The 18,967-nt window shown below is 61.3% G+C and overlaps 2 protein-coding genes across 5 annotated transcripts; one reads left to right on the top strand and one right to left on the bottom strand.

Moving 5' to 3' along the window:
- Positions 1-1,245: 1,245 nt before the first annotated feature.
- On the top strand, positions 1,246-5,142 carry GCGR (glucagon receptor). The gene is made up of 13 exons (XM_060134045.1): positions 1,246-1,390; positions 1,485-1,587; positions 2,228-2,335; positions 2,417-2,538; positions 2,624-2,730; positions 2,804-2,960; positions 3,048-3,207; positions 3,279-3,339; positions 3,616-3,685; positions 4,010-4,098; positions 4,223-4,361; positions 4,440-4,481; positions 4,843-5,142. The coding sequence occupies exons 1-13, from the start codon at positions 1,331-1,333 to the stop codon at positions 5,062-5,064; spliced, it is 1,440 nt and encodes a 479-aa protein (XP_059990028.1). The 5' UTR covers positions 1,246-1,330; the 3' UTR covers positions 5,065-5,142.
- A 5,424-nt stretch (positions 5,143-10,566) lies between these two features.
- Positions 10,567-18,606, bottom strand: MCRIP1 (MAPK regulated corepressor interacting protein 1). Of its 4 annotated transcripts, XM_060134335.1 has the most exons (6): positions 18,169-18,396; positions 18,037-18,064; positions 12,560-12,615; positions 12,362-12,480; positions 11,628-11,729; positions 10,567-11,433 (listed from the first exon to the last, which is right to left on the bottom strand). In XM_060134335.1, the coding sequence occupies exons 3-6, from the start codon at positions 12,565-12,567 to the stop codon at positions 11,369-11,371; spliced, it is 294 nt and encodes a 97-aa protein (XP_059990318.1). In that variant the 5' UTR covers positions 12,568-12,615; positions 18,037-18,064; positions 18,169-18,396; the 3' UTR covers positions 10,567-11,368. The 4 variants fall into 4 exon arrangements, with proteins under 4 accessions (XP_059990318.1, XP_059990316.1, XP_059990317.1 ...); XM_060134333.1 differs by lacking the exons at positions 18,037-18,064; positions 18,169-18,396 and adding an exon at positions 18,559-18,606; XM_060134334.1 differs by lacking the exon at positions 18,037-18,064.
- Between the last annotated feature and the right edge of the window lie 361 nt (positions 18,607-18,967).

Here is an 18,967-nt window from a genome sequence, read left to right as displayed (position 1 = left end):
TCCAGGTACCCACCCCATGTGGTGGCATCTCAGGGTCCCGTTAGGGGTGAGGAGTGAATCACAGAGGAGCCCACGTGAGTTGGCCAATGAGGGCCCATCTGGACTCTGATGGGAGGAGGCTGAGATCCAGGGTTGTCCAGCAACCCTCCACCTTCAGTCACAGCCTGCATCCCTCCTCCCCACCTTCTCCCTGGCTTCTCCCAGGCACTGCCTTCCAGCCAGCCAGTTTCGTCCATCTGTCCATCCATCGGTCCATCACATGCTCACTCTGTGGCAGGATGCCATCCACAGCCCTAAGGGGGCTTGCATGAGTAGTTCCTAGGGGCCCCACCCCTAGGCCCCAAAGGAATCCCCTTCCTACTGCCCTTGTGGGATTCAGTGGACCAGAAGACGGACTCTGGAAGCAGTGACACGATGACTTACGGGGCTGCTGATGCCCCCAGTGCAGGCTCCGGACAGGACCAGGCACCTCAGGTCCCCCCTGCAGGCACCACGAGGGCAGGGGTCCTGTGTCTGAGCCCCCGGCAGCTGGCAGCGCTAATCTCAAAGGAATGCGCTGCAGCTGCCTGCATGCTATGGCCCATGGGACCCAGGAAGCCCGGCCGGAGTCTTGGGCATGGCCCAAGGGAGCACCTAGACACCCCAGTCCTGGGCAAGGGGGCATGGATGTGACAGGGACCACCCTAAGCATATGCTTGGCACTCCTGGCCCCTGCCAAGTCTGGGAGCTGGCCCGGGGTCACCTTGATAACCATGCCCCTGGGGACCAAGTGATGGATGGTCCTGGTACCCTGCCCCAGCCTGCCATGCTGACTTTCCCAGGAGCTAAGAATAGGTGGGAAAAATAGCGAGAGCCAAAGGGAGGAGTTGGGCAGCTAGGGAGGCTGCTCCCTCCTCTGACATCTTTGGTACCAGGCAGGACTGGGGCCGCTTAACCAACATGTAGGAGAGGGGCTCTGGGACTGTCAGAGCCGCCACACAGACAGCCACGGTCTGTGAGATGGAGCAGCCCCCAGGACCCTGGGCAGAACCCCCAGGTGCGGGGCCAGACCCCCAACCTGCCACTGGCAGAGTGACCATTTCTGGCATCCCCTCCCTCCCAGCCCCCACTTCATTAGTAGGATTCGGAGACTCAGAGGGATGGTTTTAGGGGAGCAGGACACCCTGCTGATCACAGCGGAGACCAGCTGGGCCTCTTTACTCCTGGGTGTCCCTGCACAGACCCTGCTGCTCTGATACTCAGCAGCCCCCAGAGGAGAGTGCACCTACGAGGACCTCTTTGCCCCAGCTGTGCAACCCCAGCCAGATGTGGGGGGCAGCTGCCCAGAGGCATGCCCCCCATCCTGCCACGCTGCCCCCACCTCCTCCTGCTTCTGCTGCTGGCCTGCCAGGTGAGCGCTGCTGCCAGTCCCCCTGTCCCACCAGCCTGCCTGCCCCTCATGCTGACGCCAGCCTGTCCCCTCTGTCCATCCATCTGTACCCCAGCCGCAGGCCCCCTCCGCTCAGGTGATGGACTTCCTGTTTGAGAAGTGGAAGCTCTATGGCGACCAGTGTCTCTACAACCTGAGCCTGCTGCCCCCCCCAACTGGTGAGCCCCGCCTTCGGCCCAAGTGCAGTCCCCCCAACCCCCACCCACCATTTACAGGTGAGGAAGTTGAGCCATAGAGAAGCTGGTGACTAGCCCAGGGCCACAGACCAGGACATTTAAGAAATGGTAGAACTGCCCCAGAACTGGGATGTTTCGTGCCCCTCCCCTGCTGCTGGGCACCCCTCAGGCCCACGGCCTGGACACCGTCTTTCCTCCCATGGAGCAAAGCCTCGTGGCCCAGGAGGCAGACAGTGTGTGGGGGAGGTGGACCGAGAGGGGCAGGCAGAGGGCACCAGGGCTGGTGAGGGGGAAGGAGATGGGCCATTACCTGGAGTGCTCAGGCAGACTGAGGTACAGCATTCTGGGCAAGTTCTGAAGATCACTCAGGTGCAAAGAGAGACACTGGGGCGGGAGGAGCTGCCTGGGAGGCCGAGCCATTGTTTGGGGGAGGATGCGGAGTATCTGAGGGGAGGTGGCCGGGCAGAGCTGGAGCTCAGGATCAGGCTGGACAGAGGCGTCCAGGGCAGGCAGGATGGTCAGGGAGATCTGGGAGGCTGCCTTCTGGGGCGCAAAGAGCGTACAACAGGGGGCTGTGCAGGCCAGGCCCTGCTGAGGAGCAACCCTGTCCCCGCCTCTGCAGAGCTGGTCTGTAATAGAACCTTTGACAAATATTCCTGCTGGCCGGACACCCCTCCCAACACCACAGCCAACATCTCCTGCCCCTGGTACCTGCCCTGGCACCACAAAGGTAACCACAGCAGGGATGTGGGGGGTTGGCAGAGGGGGCTCAGCCCAGGGGCGGGGAGCTGACCAGAGCCTGCCCCCGCAGTGCAGCACCGCCTCGTCTTCAAGAGGTGTGGGCCTGATGGGCAGTGGGTACGTGGGCCGCGGGGGCAGCCATGGCGAAATGCTTCCCAGTGCCAGATGGACGACAAGGAGCTTGAGGTCCAGGTCAGCCCGTGGCAGGTGCAGTGGGGGCTTGGGGGGAGGGGCAAGATGGCCCTCTCCAGCCCTGACTGGCCACTGCGATTTGCAGAAGGAGGTGGCCAAGATGTACAGCAGCTTCCAGGTGATGTACACCGTGGGCTACTCCCTGTCCCTGGGGGCCCTGCTCCTGGCCCTGGCCATCCTGCTGGGCCTCAGGTATGCCCACTGCCCTGCTCATGGGGGGCCCCAGCGGGCAGGGTGGGCGGGGACTGACTCGCTGTCCCCACAGCAAGCTGCACTGCACCCGAAACTACATCCACGTGAACCTGTTCGCGTCCTTCGTGCTCAAGGCCAGCTCTGTGCTGGTCATCGACACACTGCTCAAGACCCGCTACAGCCAGAGGATTGGGGACGACTTCAGCGTGAGCGTCTGGCTGAGTGACGGGGTGAGCTCCCAGATCCGGCCTCTTGGCCTCCGGGCCCTGGGCGGCAGGCAGCTGGGAGGCCCGCACTCATGCTGCCCCCGCGGCCAGGCAGTGGCCGGCTGCCGGGTGGCCGCGGTGTTCATGCAGTACGGCGTCGTGGCCAACTACTGCTGGCTGCTGGTGGAGGGCGTGTACTTGCACAGCCTGCTGAGCTTCGCCACCATCCCTGAAAGGAGCTGCTTCCCCCTCTACCTGGGCATCGGCTGGGGTGAGTGGGCCGGTGCGCAGGGGGCCAGCGGGCTGGCCAGGGCCACGGGACCACAGCTGTTCTCCTCACAGGTGCCCCCATGCTGTTCGTCACCCCCTGGGTGGTGGTCAAGTGTCTGTTTGAGAACATCCAGTGAGTATCTGACTGGCGGGCCAGCAGGGGGATTCGCCTCTCCTGGCTGGGAGGTGCTGGGCTGGCCCCGTGGGGAATGGCCATGTGGCTCAGAGTGTGGGAGTGGCTCAGGGGTCTCCGGCCAGAGGCAGTGGGGGGCACTAAGCAAACCTGGTTCCCCGGGGGTGGAGGTCATTGGTAATTATCTCCTTTTCCTGAGGCACTAATTAGATCCCAAGGAATCAGGGGGCGGGGGGCTACGAGGCTGCCAGGACACGAGCAGGCCCCACCCTGCAGGTGCTGGACCAGCAATGACAACATGGGCTTCTGGTGGATCCTGCGCTTCCCCGTCTTCCTGGCCATCCTGGTGAGGAAATGAGGCACCTGCTGGCACCGCAGGGAGGGCCGGGAGGCTGCTGGCCTTGGCCCCCCAGCCCCTTCCTTCCTCATCGGCCTGCAGCAGCCTGAGGAGACAGACAGCATCCTGCCTGGCTGGACAGGGAGGGAGGCCTGGCACTCACCCAGGACACTGGCTGGCGCCCTGGGCCTTGGGCCAGGCTGTCCATCCTTGACTGGGTGCCCACAGCCCCAGGGCCCCAGGAGCCAGGGCCTGTCTGGCTGCCAGGCCCACCTCCAGGAGGGACAGGTGGGGGCCAAGAGCTGCCCTGAGCTGTGTCCCCCACACACACAGATCAACTTCTTCATCTTCATCCGCATCCTTCACCTCCTGGTGGCCAAGCTGCAAGCCCACCAGATGCGCTATACTGACTACAAATTCCGGTGGGTGTGGGCGTTGGGAGTGGGAGGGCGCCAGGTGGCTTGCGGAATCCCGGGGGCCAGTGGGAGTGGGGGCACCAGAGCCCCAGGGGGTGCTGGGCTGGTGGCTCAGTCTCTGCCCCCGCAGGCTGGCCAAGTCCACGCTGACCCTCATCCCCCTGTTGGGGGTCCACGAGGTGGTGTTTGCCTTTGTGACCGACGAGCATGCCCAGGGCACCCTGCGCTCCGCCAAGCTCTTCTTCGACCTCTTCCTCAGCTCCTTCCAGGTGCCTGCCCGCCCCTTAACCAATAGCCCAACCCCCAGGCCAGCCTGGGTGCAGCCCTGACCTCCCCCATCTCTCCAGGGCCTGCTGGTGGCTGTTCTCTACTGTTTCCTCAACAAGGAGGTAGGTGAGGGGGGTGTGGGTCTGGAACCAGCGCTGGGGTTGGGGTCAGGGGGAGTGTAGACATCCTGGCCCCACCCCTCAGGTGTGAGCCCTTCGTGTCCACCTGCACTTACTGGGCTCAGTTTCCAGGACACTGGGTGTCAGGCCTGCTGAGATGGGTCAGCCTCAGCCCGTCCTCAGGGAGTGCACCTGAGGGTGAGGGGGTCCCCAGGTGTTCCCAGACCCCAGCGTTCTGTGGTGACAGAGCCTGCCTGGCTCCACACCCAGGGCCCAATAGCCCTTCAAGGCCAGGGGGTTGGGGATCCTGAGAGGGTGGCACGGGCAGGCCCTGGGACTGGCCCGACCCACCTGCCCACCCCAGGTGCAGTCGGAGTTGCTGCGGCGCTGGCATCGCTGGCGTGAGGGCAAAGCACTGCAGGAGGAGTGCCATGTCGGCAGCCACACGGCCAGGCCCACTGGTGGCCCCCCCAGTGAGAAGCTGCTGCTCTCAAGGGGCAGTGGCAGCAACAGGACTAGCCAGGACCCCTCTACGGAGACCCACTTGGCTGGCAGCCTCCCTGGATTGGCTGAGAACCCCTTCTGAAGCCCCCTGGAACTTCAGCTGTGGCTGGACTCAGGTGCCCAGAGAGGGCATCACTGGACAATCCATAACCGATGCCCAGCAGAGGCAAGAGCGTGGGAGCCAGACAGCACCGTGCTGTCCACATGTTCCCCAGTGTGGTGGTCTGAGGGGCACCTGCTCTGTGCCAAGGGGTGGGGGAGGGGATGTGGCGGGGAAGCTGTTCTGTGAATGCATGCCCGTGTGTCCCCGTGTGTGTCAGTGTGTCTGAGTTAGAGAAAACATGTGTCCTCCAACAATAAAGAGCTCTGTGCTCACCCTGGGTGGACAGCTGGGCTGGAGGAGAGGGGCCAGCTGGGCCCAGGGCCTCCCCGTGAGAAGGGAGCAGCCGTGGACGGCCCGTGCTGGCTTGCTCCTTCTAGACTTCTCCTTGTTGCCCCATCATACAGGTGAATTGGAGCTGGAATCCCTGAGGGTGTGTGTGAGTGGTGGCTGGTGGTGCCCCACCAGCACGTGCCGTCCCCAGCCCTCGCGCCAGGGTTGGGGGGGGTGGCTCACCCCCACCCCGGGCCAGAGTGGATGGGCCCCACTCAGTCTTGGCCCCTCAACCCCCGGAGTGTCACCATTCGCCCGCAGAGGGGCATGAAGGGCATCAATGGCCGAGGGAAGCCACCGACATCACAGTCCTTCTACCAACCCCAACATGAACATCCCTGGCTCCCTGCTAGAGCCAAAGCCGGGGCTGGACTCAGGCCCAGCAAGGGCATCACTGGATAATCCAGAACTAGATAATCCAGAACTGGATGTCCTCTACTGGCCTCTGCTTCATCCCAACTCTAGCCACCCCAGCAATCCGCAGCCCATGTAGCCGACTGAAGCGGGGAGAGATGGACCCCCAAAATCGAGACCGTCCAAGTGCAGGCGCAGCACGTTTTCCAAAGACTGCGGCACAGCCCAACATAGCCACTTCACAGAGAATCACTGCAGTCCTTGCTGCTCCAAGCGCATGTGGAAGGGCAGCTGTGTGCGAGGGTGCTGCCCATTGCCTGGTGGGTGGGCACCCTGCTTGGCAGTCAGTGAGGGCTGGCACTCATGCAGGAAGAGCCAGGTGGTGCGCCCTGAGTCCAAGCTGCCCCCCGGGGCGCGGTGCATCTGATGCAGAGGGTGGAGACAAGTGCAGGAGCAGTGCGAGGACTGTAGTCACCCTCAAGAGCGCCCCTTGTGTCCGGTGCCATGATGCCTGGTGGGGGGTATGCGTGGAAGGGGGTAGGAGCAGGGGCACTGTCAAAAGAGGAAGGGGCCACAGAAGCCAAGAGCACAAGCCAAATGGGCCAGCCAGGAGGCCCTGCTCCTAGGAGCTGGTGGGGGGTGACTGCCGGGACCCGGGGGAGGGGGTGTCCACAGTCCCTGCCCAGCCACGTGGGCTGGAGCTGCTTAGGCAGAGCTGAGCTAATTGCAGCAAATGAAAGGACAGGAGGCCTCTCAGGAAAGGTAAATAGAATTACTCACCTGCCAGGCACTGGGGCCCTCCTGAGGGGGCCCTCACCTCGTGCCACCGGATATAGCAGGGAGGGAGGGGCAGGAGGTGAGTTAAGGTAGATTGGGCTCTCCTGCGGCCCAGGTGGGATGCGATGTTACTATGATCGGTGGGGACTGCAGGGCAGGAAGGTAGTGTGGCTGGCTGCACCTTTGAGGACCTGAGACCCCTGACCTTGAGGCTTCAGGTCATTTCTCATCCCAGGCCTCCCAGGCTCCCTAGGCCCTAGTGCTCCTTTGAGCCCCTGGCCACAGGGGCACCCCTGCCAGCCCTCCATGCCCAGAAGCCTAGCACAGGGAGGGCACAAGTTCTCCTTCACGCCAGCTGAGCTCAGGGTTGGTGACTGCCCTGCGGGTGTGCCGCTCACCTAGGGGCCTCCTGACAGCCCTCCCCATCCTGACTCCCTCTGCCCTTGTCCTCCTTCACCCTGTCCCTGTCCCCAAGGGAACTGGAGCAGGCCGGTGGAGTCAGGAGTGGAGGTGGAGGCCTGGAAGGGGCTGGGCTCATCCAGCCAATAAACATTGGCTCTGACCAGGCCGTCCTGCAGGTGGGATGGTGGGGGAACCTGACTTTCTAACGCAGGGCCCAGCACCCACACAGCATCACCCTCCATTCAGGAAGACAAACACTCCAGGCCCTCTGCCCCTTCCCCATCTCTACTTCCCTTCCCACCTCCACCCCAGTCCAAATCTCAGGCACTTCCCCTAAAAGAATGCATGGGAACCACCCAGCACGTACGTGTGTGTGTGTGTGTGTGTGTGTGTCTCCCCACATGCATGCTACTAAAATGAGTGTGGAGACCAAGAAAGAGGAAAACATGGACTACAATAAACACTGATCAAACCTAGGAGAGTTGAGGGGCATCCCCAGGATGGCAGCTGTGTGCCAGGCAGAGCGGGTCACTGGGGGGAAGGAGCCTCAAGCAGGGCGAAAGTACAGGAGAGACGCCCTCAAGTGGATCAAAGTGACTGAACACACTGAGAGGAGACTTAGATGACCTGGTGGAGAGTTCAGGACTTAGTACATAGACAACTGAGCAAATGAAAAAAGAAGGCAATTAATAACTTCAAGGAAAACAAAAAGTTGGGCAGAAAAAAAAACCCCACAATTTACCACAAGGCTCATCTCTAAATACACAGATATCATAATGTAAATACTCAACACTGATGTAACCAAAGTTATGAGAGAAAGATCTAGGGAGGATAGCGGATGGTAAGCACGTGTGTAGTGGGAGTGGGGGACGGAATGAAATGGGAAAACCAAGAAGTAACGCTTCACGTATGCTATTTAGACATAGAAATACAAACCAAAGAATCAGCAGGAAAGTTGAAAATGGTTGGCTCTAGGTGAGAGGGTGGGAGGAGAAGTCTGAGGGCTGCAACTAGCCGAACTCTGACTGCCTCGGCCTTCTCCTGGACTCTATGGCAGCCTTCAGCCCCAGGTCCTCCCCCACCTGCCCTTTCTCTGACCTTGCTCTCTACTGCTCTCAGTCCCTGGTCCTGCTTCCTCCTCCTCTCCCTGAGTGCAGTGCCCAGGGATTAGGTCCCATCCTCCTCCCTTCTTTATCAACCTTAAAAAAAACATCAATATTCAAATTACTCCCAAACTATATCTCCAACATCTGTGGCCCTCCCAAATCCACTCTAGACTCAGCTTCCCTCTTGGCACCTCCACTCAGACATCCAATGGCAACTTAAATTCCACAGTCCATATCGAACTCCTTACCTGCTCCCTCACCCAGCTTCTTCCTCCCACGATTCACTTGAGGTAGCCCCCCTGACAGGTCTCCCCGCTTCTACCCTGAACCTGCAGCCTATTCTCAACACAGCAACCAGCGCGATCCCTTTACATCCAAAGTTTCCTCCAATGAATCCCATCAAGCATCCACCTCTCACCTCAGTTTACAGAAATGCAGGCGACAAAGGAGTCTGTTAACACTACAAAGATGCAACCAGTGAAAACCAGAGTTTGGGAAACTCCAACATCAAGTATCCAGCGGGTCTTCAATCATAAACGGAGGGGAAATGTGGGAGGAGGCACTGTGACTAAGAAAGACTTACGGGACGCATCAAGCAGATTCAGCCGATGCACTTGGCCTTTCTATTCTGAGTCTATAACCCATGTGGAATATATTATTTTAGACACTAGGGGACTATGGACTGGGTGTTAGATGACATTAGGGAATTGCTGTTCATGCTCAATTTACATGAACGTGCTCAGGGTACATGCTCAGGAAGTACTTACTAAATTCAGATTTTGATAACAGTAAAAGCTTAAAAATCAGATTAAGGCCAGTCTCCTACAAGAGGTCACCATTTCCTCATATGTAAGATCAGGGTAATAAAATCCACCCTCCGCCCCCCGAGTTGTCAGCACTGAATGAAAGCAGACAGTGATATGAGCACCACCAAGGGTAGAACATGATGGAGGACTGGGCACCCGTTCCACCAGGATGCTCCCCTCGTCTCCTCTACCCTCACTGAGGCGGGGAGAGGTGTCTCCAGCCACTCATGGTCAGCCAGGCAGCCCACTGTGCTGGTGAGGGTTACGTCTCCAGTGCCCCCCACCGAGTTCCTCACCCCCCACCCCAGCACAGCCTGTTAACCACATTCCCACCTCCAAGGTGTGCTCGGCAAAGACCCCAGGTCCAGGGCCTCTATTTCAGATAATCTAAGTTGGCGGGGAAAGCGGGAATGAAAAGGCCTTGCGGGGTATCCCATGGGCCCACCCACACAGGGGCAAGGTACCACTGCTAGCAGGAGGGTGGCTGTGGGCAGGGGAGACCCAGATGCTGGGGCCCGGTGTGGCCCCATTCCCACCTTCCAGCCCCACAGGAGGGAGGAATGACCTAGAGAGGGCTGGGAGCAAAGTTAAGTCAATTTTTAACCAACGCAGCGAGATATTAGACATTCCCTGGTGTGCTGCCAGGGGGCTCCAGCACCCCTTCGGAGAGAGGCCTTTGAACCACCACAGCCCATACTCTCACTTCACATGGGGAAACTGAGGTGGGACAGGAGAGTGATGTGCCCCAGGGCTCACAGCAAGGCCATGACTGCGGTCGCCAGGATGCAGATGTCCAGCCCCGCTGAAGCCTGGTGGCTGAGTGCCCCGTCAAGTGCATCCACCAGGTGACTAATAGCGGCAGCAAGCACTAGCACTGGGCAGCCGCCCGGGAGGCAGGTGCTGAGCTCCACCTGAGGAAACTGATGCTTGGAGACTCAGCAACTTGCTCAATGCCACAAGCGCAGCAGTGGCCTGGCTGGACATCACCCCATCCTTAGTGGTCTAGGACACGCTGGGTGGAGGGCATGTGTGCCTGTGTGCCCACTCAGCCTCTGGCCACAGGTCCCTGCACCCCAGGCAGGCCACGCCCACCCCCTTCCAGCCACAGAGGGGGACTGCTTGGGTGACCCAGCCCAGCAGGCACGCAAACCCTTGGCAGGATGCCCCACAGGTCCCTGGGGAGCAAACAGGCCTGTGTGGTTACAGGAACTTGGCTCAGGGCCTGGCACCAGCCAGCACCCACTGGCAGCAAGCCATGGCTGCTGCTTATTCCATGAACCATCCTTCCTGCACCCCCATCCCTGGGGAATTCCCCCCAGGAAAAGACACCTCCCAGAGCCACCTGTGGGGCTGCTGGAGCCCCAGAATACTCTAACAGGAAAGGGTGTTCCCAAAATAAATTCCGGTTTGGCCTGTCTGCCAGGGCTATGTCCAGGTTTGAAGGTTGAGTGCACTTGGGGTGCTCTGAGCCCTGCAGCCACTCCTCCATCCGGACAGCAGAGGAGCCGCTCCCCAAGGACCCAGTGTCGCAGAGGGATGTGGGATGTGTTACCTTCCAGGGCCCCCACCTCCACCTCCCACTGCCCCCCAGGAGGCCCAAGGCCCCTGGTGGAGCCCAGGGATCAGACGGAACTTCTGGGCCTGGACCATGACCCTGGATTTCCAGCCCTGTGTGGGCAGCCGAGACAGGGGCCTCACAGACCAAGTGGCCAAGCCAATGCCACCCCGCCTTTATTCACTCGTCCTCAGGTTCCAGTCAGACACTTGGATTTGGAGGGCACAGGAAGACCCTCCCAACTCACCACACAGGGCAGGACCCACTGGGCAGCCTCACCAGCTCAGGCCAGCCCCACGCCCCTTCCCAAGGCGACCCCTTGGAGGGGGCGCCCAGCGGTGTCCCAGGCCCAGGCAGCTGGTGCCGTCCTGAAGCTGACATAGGGAAGGAAGGGGCCAAGTTGGAGAGTGGGGCGAGGGGTCAGACACCCCGTGTCCAGGCCAGAGACGCAGCAGGGGCCAATGGGGGACCCATGCTGGGCATGGGTGCGATCACCCTTGTCCTGCCTCCTGGCCACCTCAGGAGCTAACCCAGCCCAATCCCACCAGCACAAGAGACAACAAAGGCCCCCTCGTCTCCCTCCTGATCCTGGAAGTGGCCAGGGGTAGGGGGGTGGGGGCAGGGGAAGGTGAAGGGAGTCAGGGTCAAGGCCCTGGGGGGCAGGCAGGGCCAGGCGGCTCAAAAGAGCCACCTAGGCCCACGGGAGGGCAGGGGCTGGCAGGGCCCAAGCCCTCCTAGTGTTGGGTAGCTTGAGATCCCCCAAGAGGAAAGGAGGGGGCTCAGGGAGGAGGGGCAGGCCTCGGCCATCAATCATGTCCTGGTCCTGGGGTTTTCAGACCACTGGGAGCAAGGCCCCCTCCCCCTCCCAGAAGGTGGGCCCACAGGAGAGGAGGAGGCCAGCAGCAGACTGCACCCAGATCTCCCAGAGGCCAGGGGAGGGGCACCGGCGCGCCTTAGGACTTCTTGGCGTCCTGCGTGTTCCGGCGTTTCAGGTCGCTCAGGTCGATGGGCTTGAAGGCTGCCAGGGGACAGAGCGGTCAGCGGTGGGCGCAGGTGGAGAGGCAGGGTCTGTCCCTCGTCCTGCCCGTCTCTGAAAGCCCTGGGACCCAGCCCACCCTGCCAGGCTGTCTTGGAAGCAGGAAGCAGGTGGGCCTTCCTGCCCCCAGCTCAACCCCCTGGCCGGCCCCTCCCTCCCAGGCCAGCCCCACTCACTCTTCAGGCTGGGGTTAGGGACCTTCTCCACATACTCCTCCACCAGGCCCCGCTCGCTGCCCGACATCTGGCTGCGCAGGTCCCGCTCCACGCCCTGCCAGGCTGCAGGAAGCAGGGGTGGTCAGGGGCTCTAGACCCCCAGGCCTGCAGCATCAGGCAGTCCGGCCCAGTCAGTGTCCAAGCTGGAGGACACCCTCTCCTGACCTTCCCCCCTCAATCAGAGTGGCCCCGCAGGCCCCCTGCCCCCAACTCCCGCTTCACAGCTTTTGGCCCCCTGGCCTAGCCTGCTCTTGACTTGAAGTTGTCCCCAACACATCCCCATTCCCTCGGGGAGCCCTGCCCAGACCATGCCCCTTTCAGCCTCATGGTACCATGACCAGAGCTGCAGTCACAGTGGCATATGAGACTCATTGGGGTACAGCACTTCCTCCAGGCAGGCCCCCCATCTTTCCCGCCTCCTCCATCCCCCTCCTCCTGGCACAAATGTTGTGCACACATGCTCACACACCCCAGCCACACCACTTCCAGGATGCCCCAGGTTTCCCAGGGTGTGCTGTCTTCCACGGCCCCCCTCTCCCCAAGCAAACACCACTGGCTCCAAATACTGCCTCTTCTGGGCTGCTCCCTGTCAGGAACACCATAGCGCTGACCACCTCCCGTGACCAGAGCTGGGTACCCCCACCTGCCTGGGGCAGGAGGGGCTCAGGGGGCCTGGCTGGGGGCACCCCGTGTACCTTCATAAATGAAGCGCACATTCTCCTCGTGGGCCGGGGTGAAGATCTCACTGCTGTTGGGGGGAGAGCGGGGGCTACTGTTCCTCTTGCCGTTGTAGACGACTCTGGAGACAGGGGAACTGGGGGAGCCCGGCCAGTGAGGAGGGGCTGGGGGCAGGCCCCTCCCACCTGGAGGCCACTCCACTGCCCAAGACCCACCTGGTCATCGCTGGGGCGTCTGGTCCTCGCACTCCGCTGCCGGATCCCCTCGGCCTCTGGAAGGGAAGCCCACGACACAGGAATGGGACGGAGACCACCCTCTCCAGAAGGGCTCCAGAGATTGGAAGGGCGTGGGGTGCATCTGCCTCTTCCCCTTAGCTGTGGCCTCCCCGCCTTCCAGGAGACAGGGTCTAGCCACAGTCCAGCTGGCTAAGGGTGCGGCAGGGTCAGCCAGATGGGGCTGGGCCGGCGACATGCACGAGTCAGAGCAGCATGAGCTCCGAGTGGCCCCGGCACTTGGACCACTGCTGCCGGGGAGCACCTTCCCCAGAGTCAGGCAGCTCTGTTGACATTTCCAGTTCAAGTCTCAGAACACCACTGCCGGCAGAGCGTGGGTCTGTGGGGAAGGCCTGCGGTCGTCCCAGTGCCCTCACTGCCTGCAGGGCCTAGTGTGTCATTTCTGCTGAGCCTCAGTTTCTCATCTGTAAAATGGGGATGTGCTTCCCAATGGTGAGAAGCCCAGCAGAGCCTGCCCAGCTTCCTGGTCCCCGGGGTGTGACGGAAGGGCTGGGGGAGGGCTGTGAGCCTGGAGGAAGTCGCCAGGCCCAACCTAGTGACCGAGACTCTGGGGTGTGTGCTGTTTACAGCCTCTCTCTCAGCCCAGGGGACTATACAGCCCTGGATGGGGGTCTATTTTTAGGCTCACTCTCAAACTGGCCAGTTGGACAATGTGCTCTCTCTGGCTGAGGACACACACCGCAGGTTGAGGAAGCTGGCTGCACAGGGTCAGTCCCAGGCCTGGCCTTGCCCCAGAGCAGGGCAACCCCAGATGCTGGGGGTGTGGGGGGGAAGCCTGGGAAGGGCCTTTGAGCACAAGTGCCTCTCCCACACACCCCTGGAGCTGAGGGGCCCCAGAATGCTTAGAGCATGTAGCCACAGCCCCTCCTGAAGGGCCAGGAGGATGAGACACGGTGGGTACTTCTTCTCTGGCTCCCTTGGCCTTTAAACACCCGCACAGGGGAACTTCCCTAGCAGTCCAGTGGTTAAGACACCGTGCTTCCATTGCAGGGGCCTCGGGTTCAATTCCTGGTCAGGGAACTAAGATCACACATGCCACACAGTGCAGATGGGGAAAAAAAAAACAACACCTGCACAGGTAAACACAGCCCACAGGTTGAGGCAACAACAACAACAAAAAAGCATAAAGCCAGTTTCCTGGGGCGGCACGTGGAACCCTGTGCCGTCCCAGGGGAGAGGCCCAGCTCCTCACAAAGTGACTTCTTTCCTGGACTCGGGGGATCTCACTGCCCATGGTTCTCCTGCCCAGGCGCCAGCCCCACGAACACCAGAGCACAGAGGGAAAGCCCTCTCTGGCCTGAGGGTGCCGTGGGGACACTCAAAGGGCTCAAGAACACTCAAGTCCCAGGGGGCTGTCGGCAGCAGGGTGAGGTGGGAGGCTCCAATTTCGCAACAGAAGGGAGGTGCCTGGAGGACCAGCCAGCCCCTGACCACTCTAGGCTGGCCCCTCCTGCCCAGGCCCCCTCAGCCCTCCTGCAGTCTGTCCTCTCGGACCTGAGTGGCCACTTCTTCAGGGTACCTGCCTTCCCAGCCTTGCCCATCCCTGGGGCCTCTCCTTCCAGGGCAGCCTTGGCCTCTTCTGGTCACAGCCTCTGGGGGCTGCCTAGCCTTTATGGGCACATGCCTTTGGCCTAGGGCCCCCTGCTCAGTCTCAGGCCCGACTCAGGTGCCAGATCCTCACAGCTCCCGTCGCCCTGCCTGCACACATGCACGTGAACACGTGGCTCTGGGGTTCTCTGGGCACCTACCTGCTCCCCTTGGTCACTGAAGTCCCGAGGCCTGTGCCCCGGACCCCTGGAGCATTCAGTCTCCACAGTGGGCACCCACCCCTCGCTCCCCCCAGTGGCTGGGCTTCCCAACCAGAGGCTAGTGTCCCCCATAAACCATGGAGCTGTGCACCTGTCACTGGGCGCCTGCCCATACAGATGTGCTACTTGAGTTACAAGGTTTCTGGTGCCCTGGACAGAGTGGCCGGGAAACACCTCGGCCAGGTGCTGGACACCCTCTCACGTCCTTGGGACTTGAAGGACGAGTAAAATGACTCTTTAAAAAGGAGTCACCGTCTGCCTCTTCTCAATGGGGAAAGTCACACCTAACCAGGTCCATCTTTAATGGCCTGTGTCCTACCAGCTGGCCTTCCTAGATGTGAGGAACCTCTGAGTCCTCCGTCTTCTCCCAGCAGCTCAGCCTCCCTCCAGGGGCCTTTCTCCTCAGAACCTTGTGCTGGCCCTGCCCCACTGAGATCCTGCCACCTGGCGGGACGCAGAGACACCAAGGCTTCTCCTGAGTGTACCAGCAGCTTCCCGAGAGGCCAGGTCCCTGCTGCTCCCCTGAAGACAGAGGGACAGTGAGCTGCACTCGCTCACCTTCATCACCTCCTGGGGCTCCTCCAGGGAGCTGGGCCCCCATGCTGACCCCAAAGGAAATTTCCATGAAAACCCTAACAAATATGCACACCCCATGACAGCTATTCCAGTCCTAGGTGCGTATCCAAGGGAAAGGGCCACGTGGCCACTGAGAGGTGCACCGAGGTGACCAGAGAAGCGGTACTTGTCAGCGCCCAGAGGGTAGAGCCACTGAAAGGGACCAATATACACGGGGCCTGTTTCCACTACAGAAGGTGACAGCCGCGAGCACGAGCCACAGCAACAGTGGGCAAATCATACCACTGATGTTAAAGACAGAAGCCTGGGGACACACGGCTGCTCCAGCAGAGAGGGCCGAGCCACAAAGGCATGGGGGAGGGAGAACAAGGTCAGGGAAGAGATGACCAAAGGGGCAGCTGGACTCAAGGCTAAGACCTGGACGAAGAGGTGACCGCTGGACCAGCATGACAAAATCTCCATCGACCTAGCACAAAGGGTCTCAGTGGAGCGAGGGGAGGAAGTGGGACCATCAGCCACGACTGCCTGTCCCTGGCTGCGAAGGGAGGTGCGAGGCCTGGGCTGACAGTGGCACGTGGGGTGAAGTGGAGGGAAACCCGAGCACGTTTACTGCCCAGGGAAAGTGCTGAGCAGGGCCACTACAGAGGCCAGTGTGGAGGGGCCAGGTGAATGGCATGCCTGGAAAAGTGCCAGGGACACGTAAAAAGGCCCAGCAGGTCACAAGAGTCCCACTGAGGTTGGAGCCTCAAGTCCATCTGGCCAGCAGGGAGGGAGCATCCACTTCCGCAAACATCTCCCTCCCTTTGTTTTCTTTCCGACTTTTGCTCACAGTGATTATCAGGCACAATTATTTCCTCAAGACTGGAGCTCAAAACCTCATCACATTTCCTATATCCCATCAACTCTGAAAAACTTTTTTCCTATTTTAATAGCTTTGAAATTGGGCTGCATCTGGCATTCGCCAGCACAAAGGTTAGCAGCATTTTTCCATTCTCAGCGGACCACGGAGACCCAGCTCACACCACTGAGATCTTAGATCTGATTATGCAATGAGTCTCCCCTCGGCCCACAGATCTCAAGCCTCCACGCATGTGCTCTTCAGTTACTTCTTCCCATTCCCACCCACCCCTGGTCCAACATCCACTGCTCACCCTCCAACCCGTGTCAGGACAGTATCTTGCACTATTCTTCTCCATCCCCGGTACACGTCACGCCAGCACGATCTTCCCAAGACCCACCCTGCCAAGTCACTCCCCACCCGGACACTAGCAGGGTCTTCTACTGCCATCAAGCCCTCAGTCTGGCCACAATCTATCTCATCAGGTGTCACCAGCTACTGGGCCCACCCCTCAAACACAGTCTGTGCCTCAGAGCCACCTCTGCTGCTGCCAGCGCCATGGAGAACCATACACTGCCCCCGAGTGTGCTCTGCAGGCCTTGACTGTTGTCCACGGCCGACTAGCCCATAGCAGCCAGCGGGCTGCATGCTCGGCACCTGGCAGGGTCCAGAGCCACTCTGTGAGTGGCGGTCGTCCATCCCTGCTCTGTTGCCCCTGGGCAAGTCTCTTCCCTCTATGGGCCTCAGAATCCCCATCTGAGCCAAAACATTCCCCAAGAATGTTCACCAGGCCTTCCTGCTCAACAGGGACCCAAGTATAGCCACATGAAGCCACCATCTCAAACAAGGTCTCCGTGGCTGCTTATCCAATATGATGGTGGACAGGGCAATCACAGAAGGAATGTATTGTCCAGCTGGGCACTCCTGAGAGTAAAAGGGCTGCTGTTGATTACGAACCGTGAGCCAGGATAGCCCTGGGCAAACTGAATGTAGAGACAGCCCACTCAGGCATGGTGGAGACCCACAAACGTAGAGTACACTGTGAAGGGGCAGCAGCGCTGCCGGCCACGGTAAACATTTGCCATGGGCCGATTGTAGGGTGGCCACTGCGCTGAGCCAGGTAGGACCCCGATAACCCCCATTTTGGAGGCCTGACAGCTGAAGCAACCTTCCACCCAGCAGAATGGGGTCTGGACCACAGGGGCCTCCCAACCTCTGGGCCTCCAGGGCCACAGCAGTCAGGGCTAGGTCAAGACGGCTCAGCTGGCTTGAGCACCCGAGAGCCTGCCCCCACCCCTGCCTGTACTCCTGGCAGGTTCCTGACCCCTGGCACTGATGTGGTTCTGCTCAGAGACAGGGAGGGAGTCCTCCTGGATGGATCTATGTAGCACCTTGCTCTTCCATGGGAACAAAGGGCTTCAGAGACCTCCTGGGAGGAGGCATGGGGGGAGGGGGCGCCAAAGCCCAGTCTCCAGGCCCCCAGCCTTGAACTCTTTCCCCACACACAGCCATCTGCCTAAGGACTGGGCGAGATGACACTCTGTGGTCTGGGAAAGTGACAGTGGATATTCTGGAGTTAGAATCAATGACGCAATTGCAGCCACTCTGTGTTCCTTTAGAATTTTTGATAGGTACTCAAATTTTCTTAGACTCCACTTCTCCTTCAATATTCGGTGTTTTGGGGGCTCTCAACAGCCCGGTTTCTACCAATGAGACTTCTAGAAAACGATCTATCACCCAAGCAAGTGCCAGCAGGACACTGTCGTATTAGATGCCAGATGGGCCTGGCAGCCTCTTGAAGTCCCCCAGGCAAAGCCTCTAAGCACTGCACCACCCCTCCCCCACTTTCCTGGGTGTCAACAGCAGCTCCCCTCCCGAGCAACAAACCCCAGTGTGTGCACCCCCTCCCTCCTCACATGGAAATCTCGCTAGCCCTTCCACTCACCCCAAATCAAGCCTCCTCCTTCAGGACTCAGCTCCTGCCCCCTTCCCTCCCCACCTGCACTCCTCTCTAAAAGCTCTGGACACTCCCCACTGACATCTCAGGGCCTTTGCTCAAAATGTCCTGTCTACCCAAAACTATCGCGCTGGTCCCTGGGGGCCCGGCTAACGACCACCTCCTCTGGGAACTCTCCCTGGGACAGGTCGGGGACATGACTTGTGCGCCTCCACGTTACCTGAAGTTTCTCACAACCTGGGCTGCTTCTGTAATTGGAAATCTGATGTCTGCGGCCTCCCCGCTGCGGCTCCCGCCCACCCCGGCAGCCCCCGGGGCCCGGTGAGCTCCCCGACGGCGGGCAGCCTCTTACCCGCTTCCCACCCCGCACCCGGCACCGCCCCGCCTGGCTCAGAGGCCAGGAGCTTGGGACAGGCTGGACGGCGGCGGAAGGCGAACCGCGGGAACCCGGCCGGCCGCGCTCAAGGGTCAGGAAGCATCATCAGGGCTGCTCCCCGGACGACTGGGCGGCTGCAGCTTCAGGGGCGGAAAAGGGCGGCCCGCTGCCCCCTCTGAGCCCCGTGCCCAGCGGGCCCTCCCCGCCCCTCCGCGCCCCTCCCTATCCTCCGCCACGGCGGGCCGGGCGCCCCACGACCCCGCCCGGGGCCCTCCCCTCGCGGCCGCCGCGCCAGGGCGGGTCCCGGCCGCGCCCGCCCCGCCCCCGCCCCCGCCGCCGCCCCCGCCCCCGCCGCCACCGCCTCACCTCGCCCTCTCGGCCGCCGCTACAGCTGCCAGGGGCCCGGCCGGAAGTGACGCGCACCGACGCGCACGCGCACGCGCGAGGGCGCCGGCCACGTGACCGCCGGCGTGCAGGGTAGGGGCGGAGACTGAGGCCTGGGCTGAGGGTCTGGTGTCTGTGGGGTTTGTGGAGTTGGTGGCCGCGGGGGACGGGGGATGGACGGGCTCTCGAGGCAGCGGGGTTCTGGGGGGTCCGGGCCGGCGGGGTCGGGGTCCTGGGACAGGGCCGGGGGGCAGCGGGGTCGACGAACTGCAGGGACTGGCGGTCGGGAGCCGCGGGGCTCTGGCTCCTTGCTCCGGCGCTGCCGGACCCCTAGACCAGAGTGGAGGGCGGGGTCCGCTGACCACAGGAGCAGCCGGAGCCGAAGGACTGG

This window comes from Lagenorhynchus albirostris, chromosome 20 (assembly GCF_949774975.1).
Source record: "Lagenorhynchus albirostris chromosome 20, mLagAlb1.1, whole genome shotgun sequence".
Classification (NCBI taxonomy): domain Eukaryota; kingdom Metazoa; phylum Chordata; class Mammalia; order Artiodactyla; family Delphinidae; genus Lagenorhynchus; species Lagenorhynchus albirostris.
This window is presented reverse-complemented; position numbering and strand designations above follow the sequence as displayed.

Bases quoted from the DNA above. Each gene is read 5' to 3' on its own strand.
- GCGR (XM_060134045.1), top strand. From the start codon at position 1,331: ATGCCCCCCATCCTGCCACGCTGCCCCCACCTCCTCCTGCTTCTGCTG. The intron at 2,336-2,416 runs GTAACCACAGCA...CTGCCCCCGCAG, and splicing joins CCTGCCCTGGCACCACAAAG to TGCAGCACCGCCTCGTCTTC. The intron at 3,340-3,615 runs GTGAGTATCTGA...CCCACCCTGCAG, and splicing joins TGTCTGTTTGAGAACATCCA to GTGCTGGACCAGCAATGACA.
- MCRIP1 (XM_060134333.1), bottom strand. The intron at 11,730-12,361 runs GTACACGGGGTG...TGCTTCCTGCAG, and splicing joins TGTGCGCTTCATTTATGAAG to CCTGGCAGGGCGTGGAGCGG. The intron at 11,434-11,627 runs GTGAGTGGGGCT...GTCCCCTGGCAG, and splicing joins CCCTAACCCCAGCCTGAAGA to CCTTCAAGCCCATCGACCTG.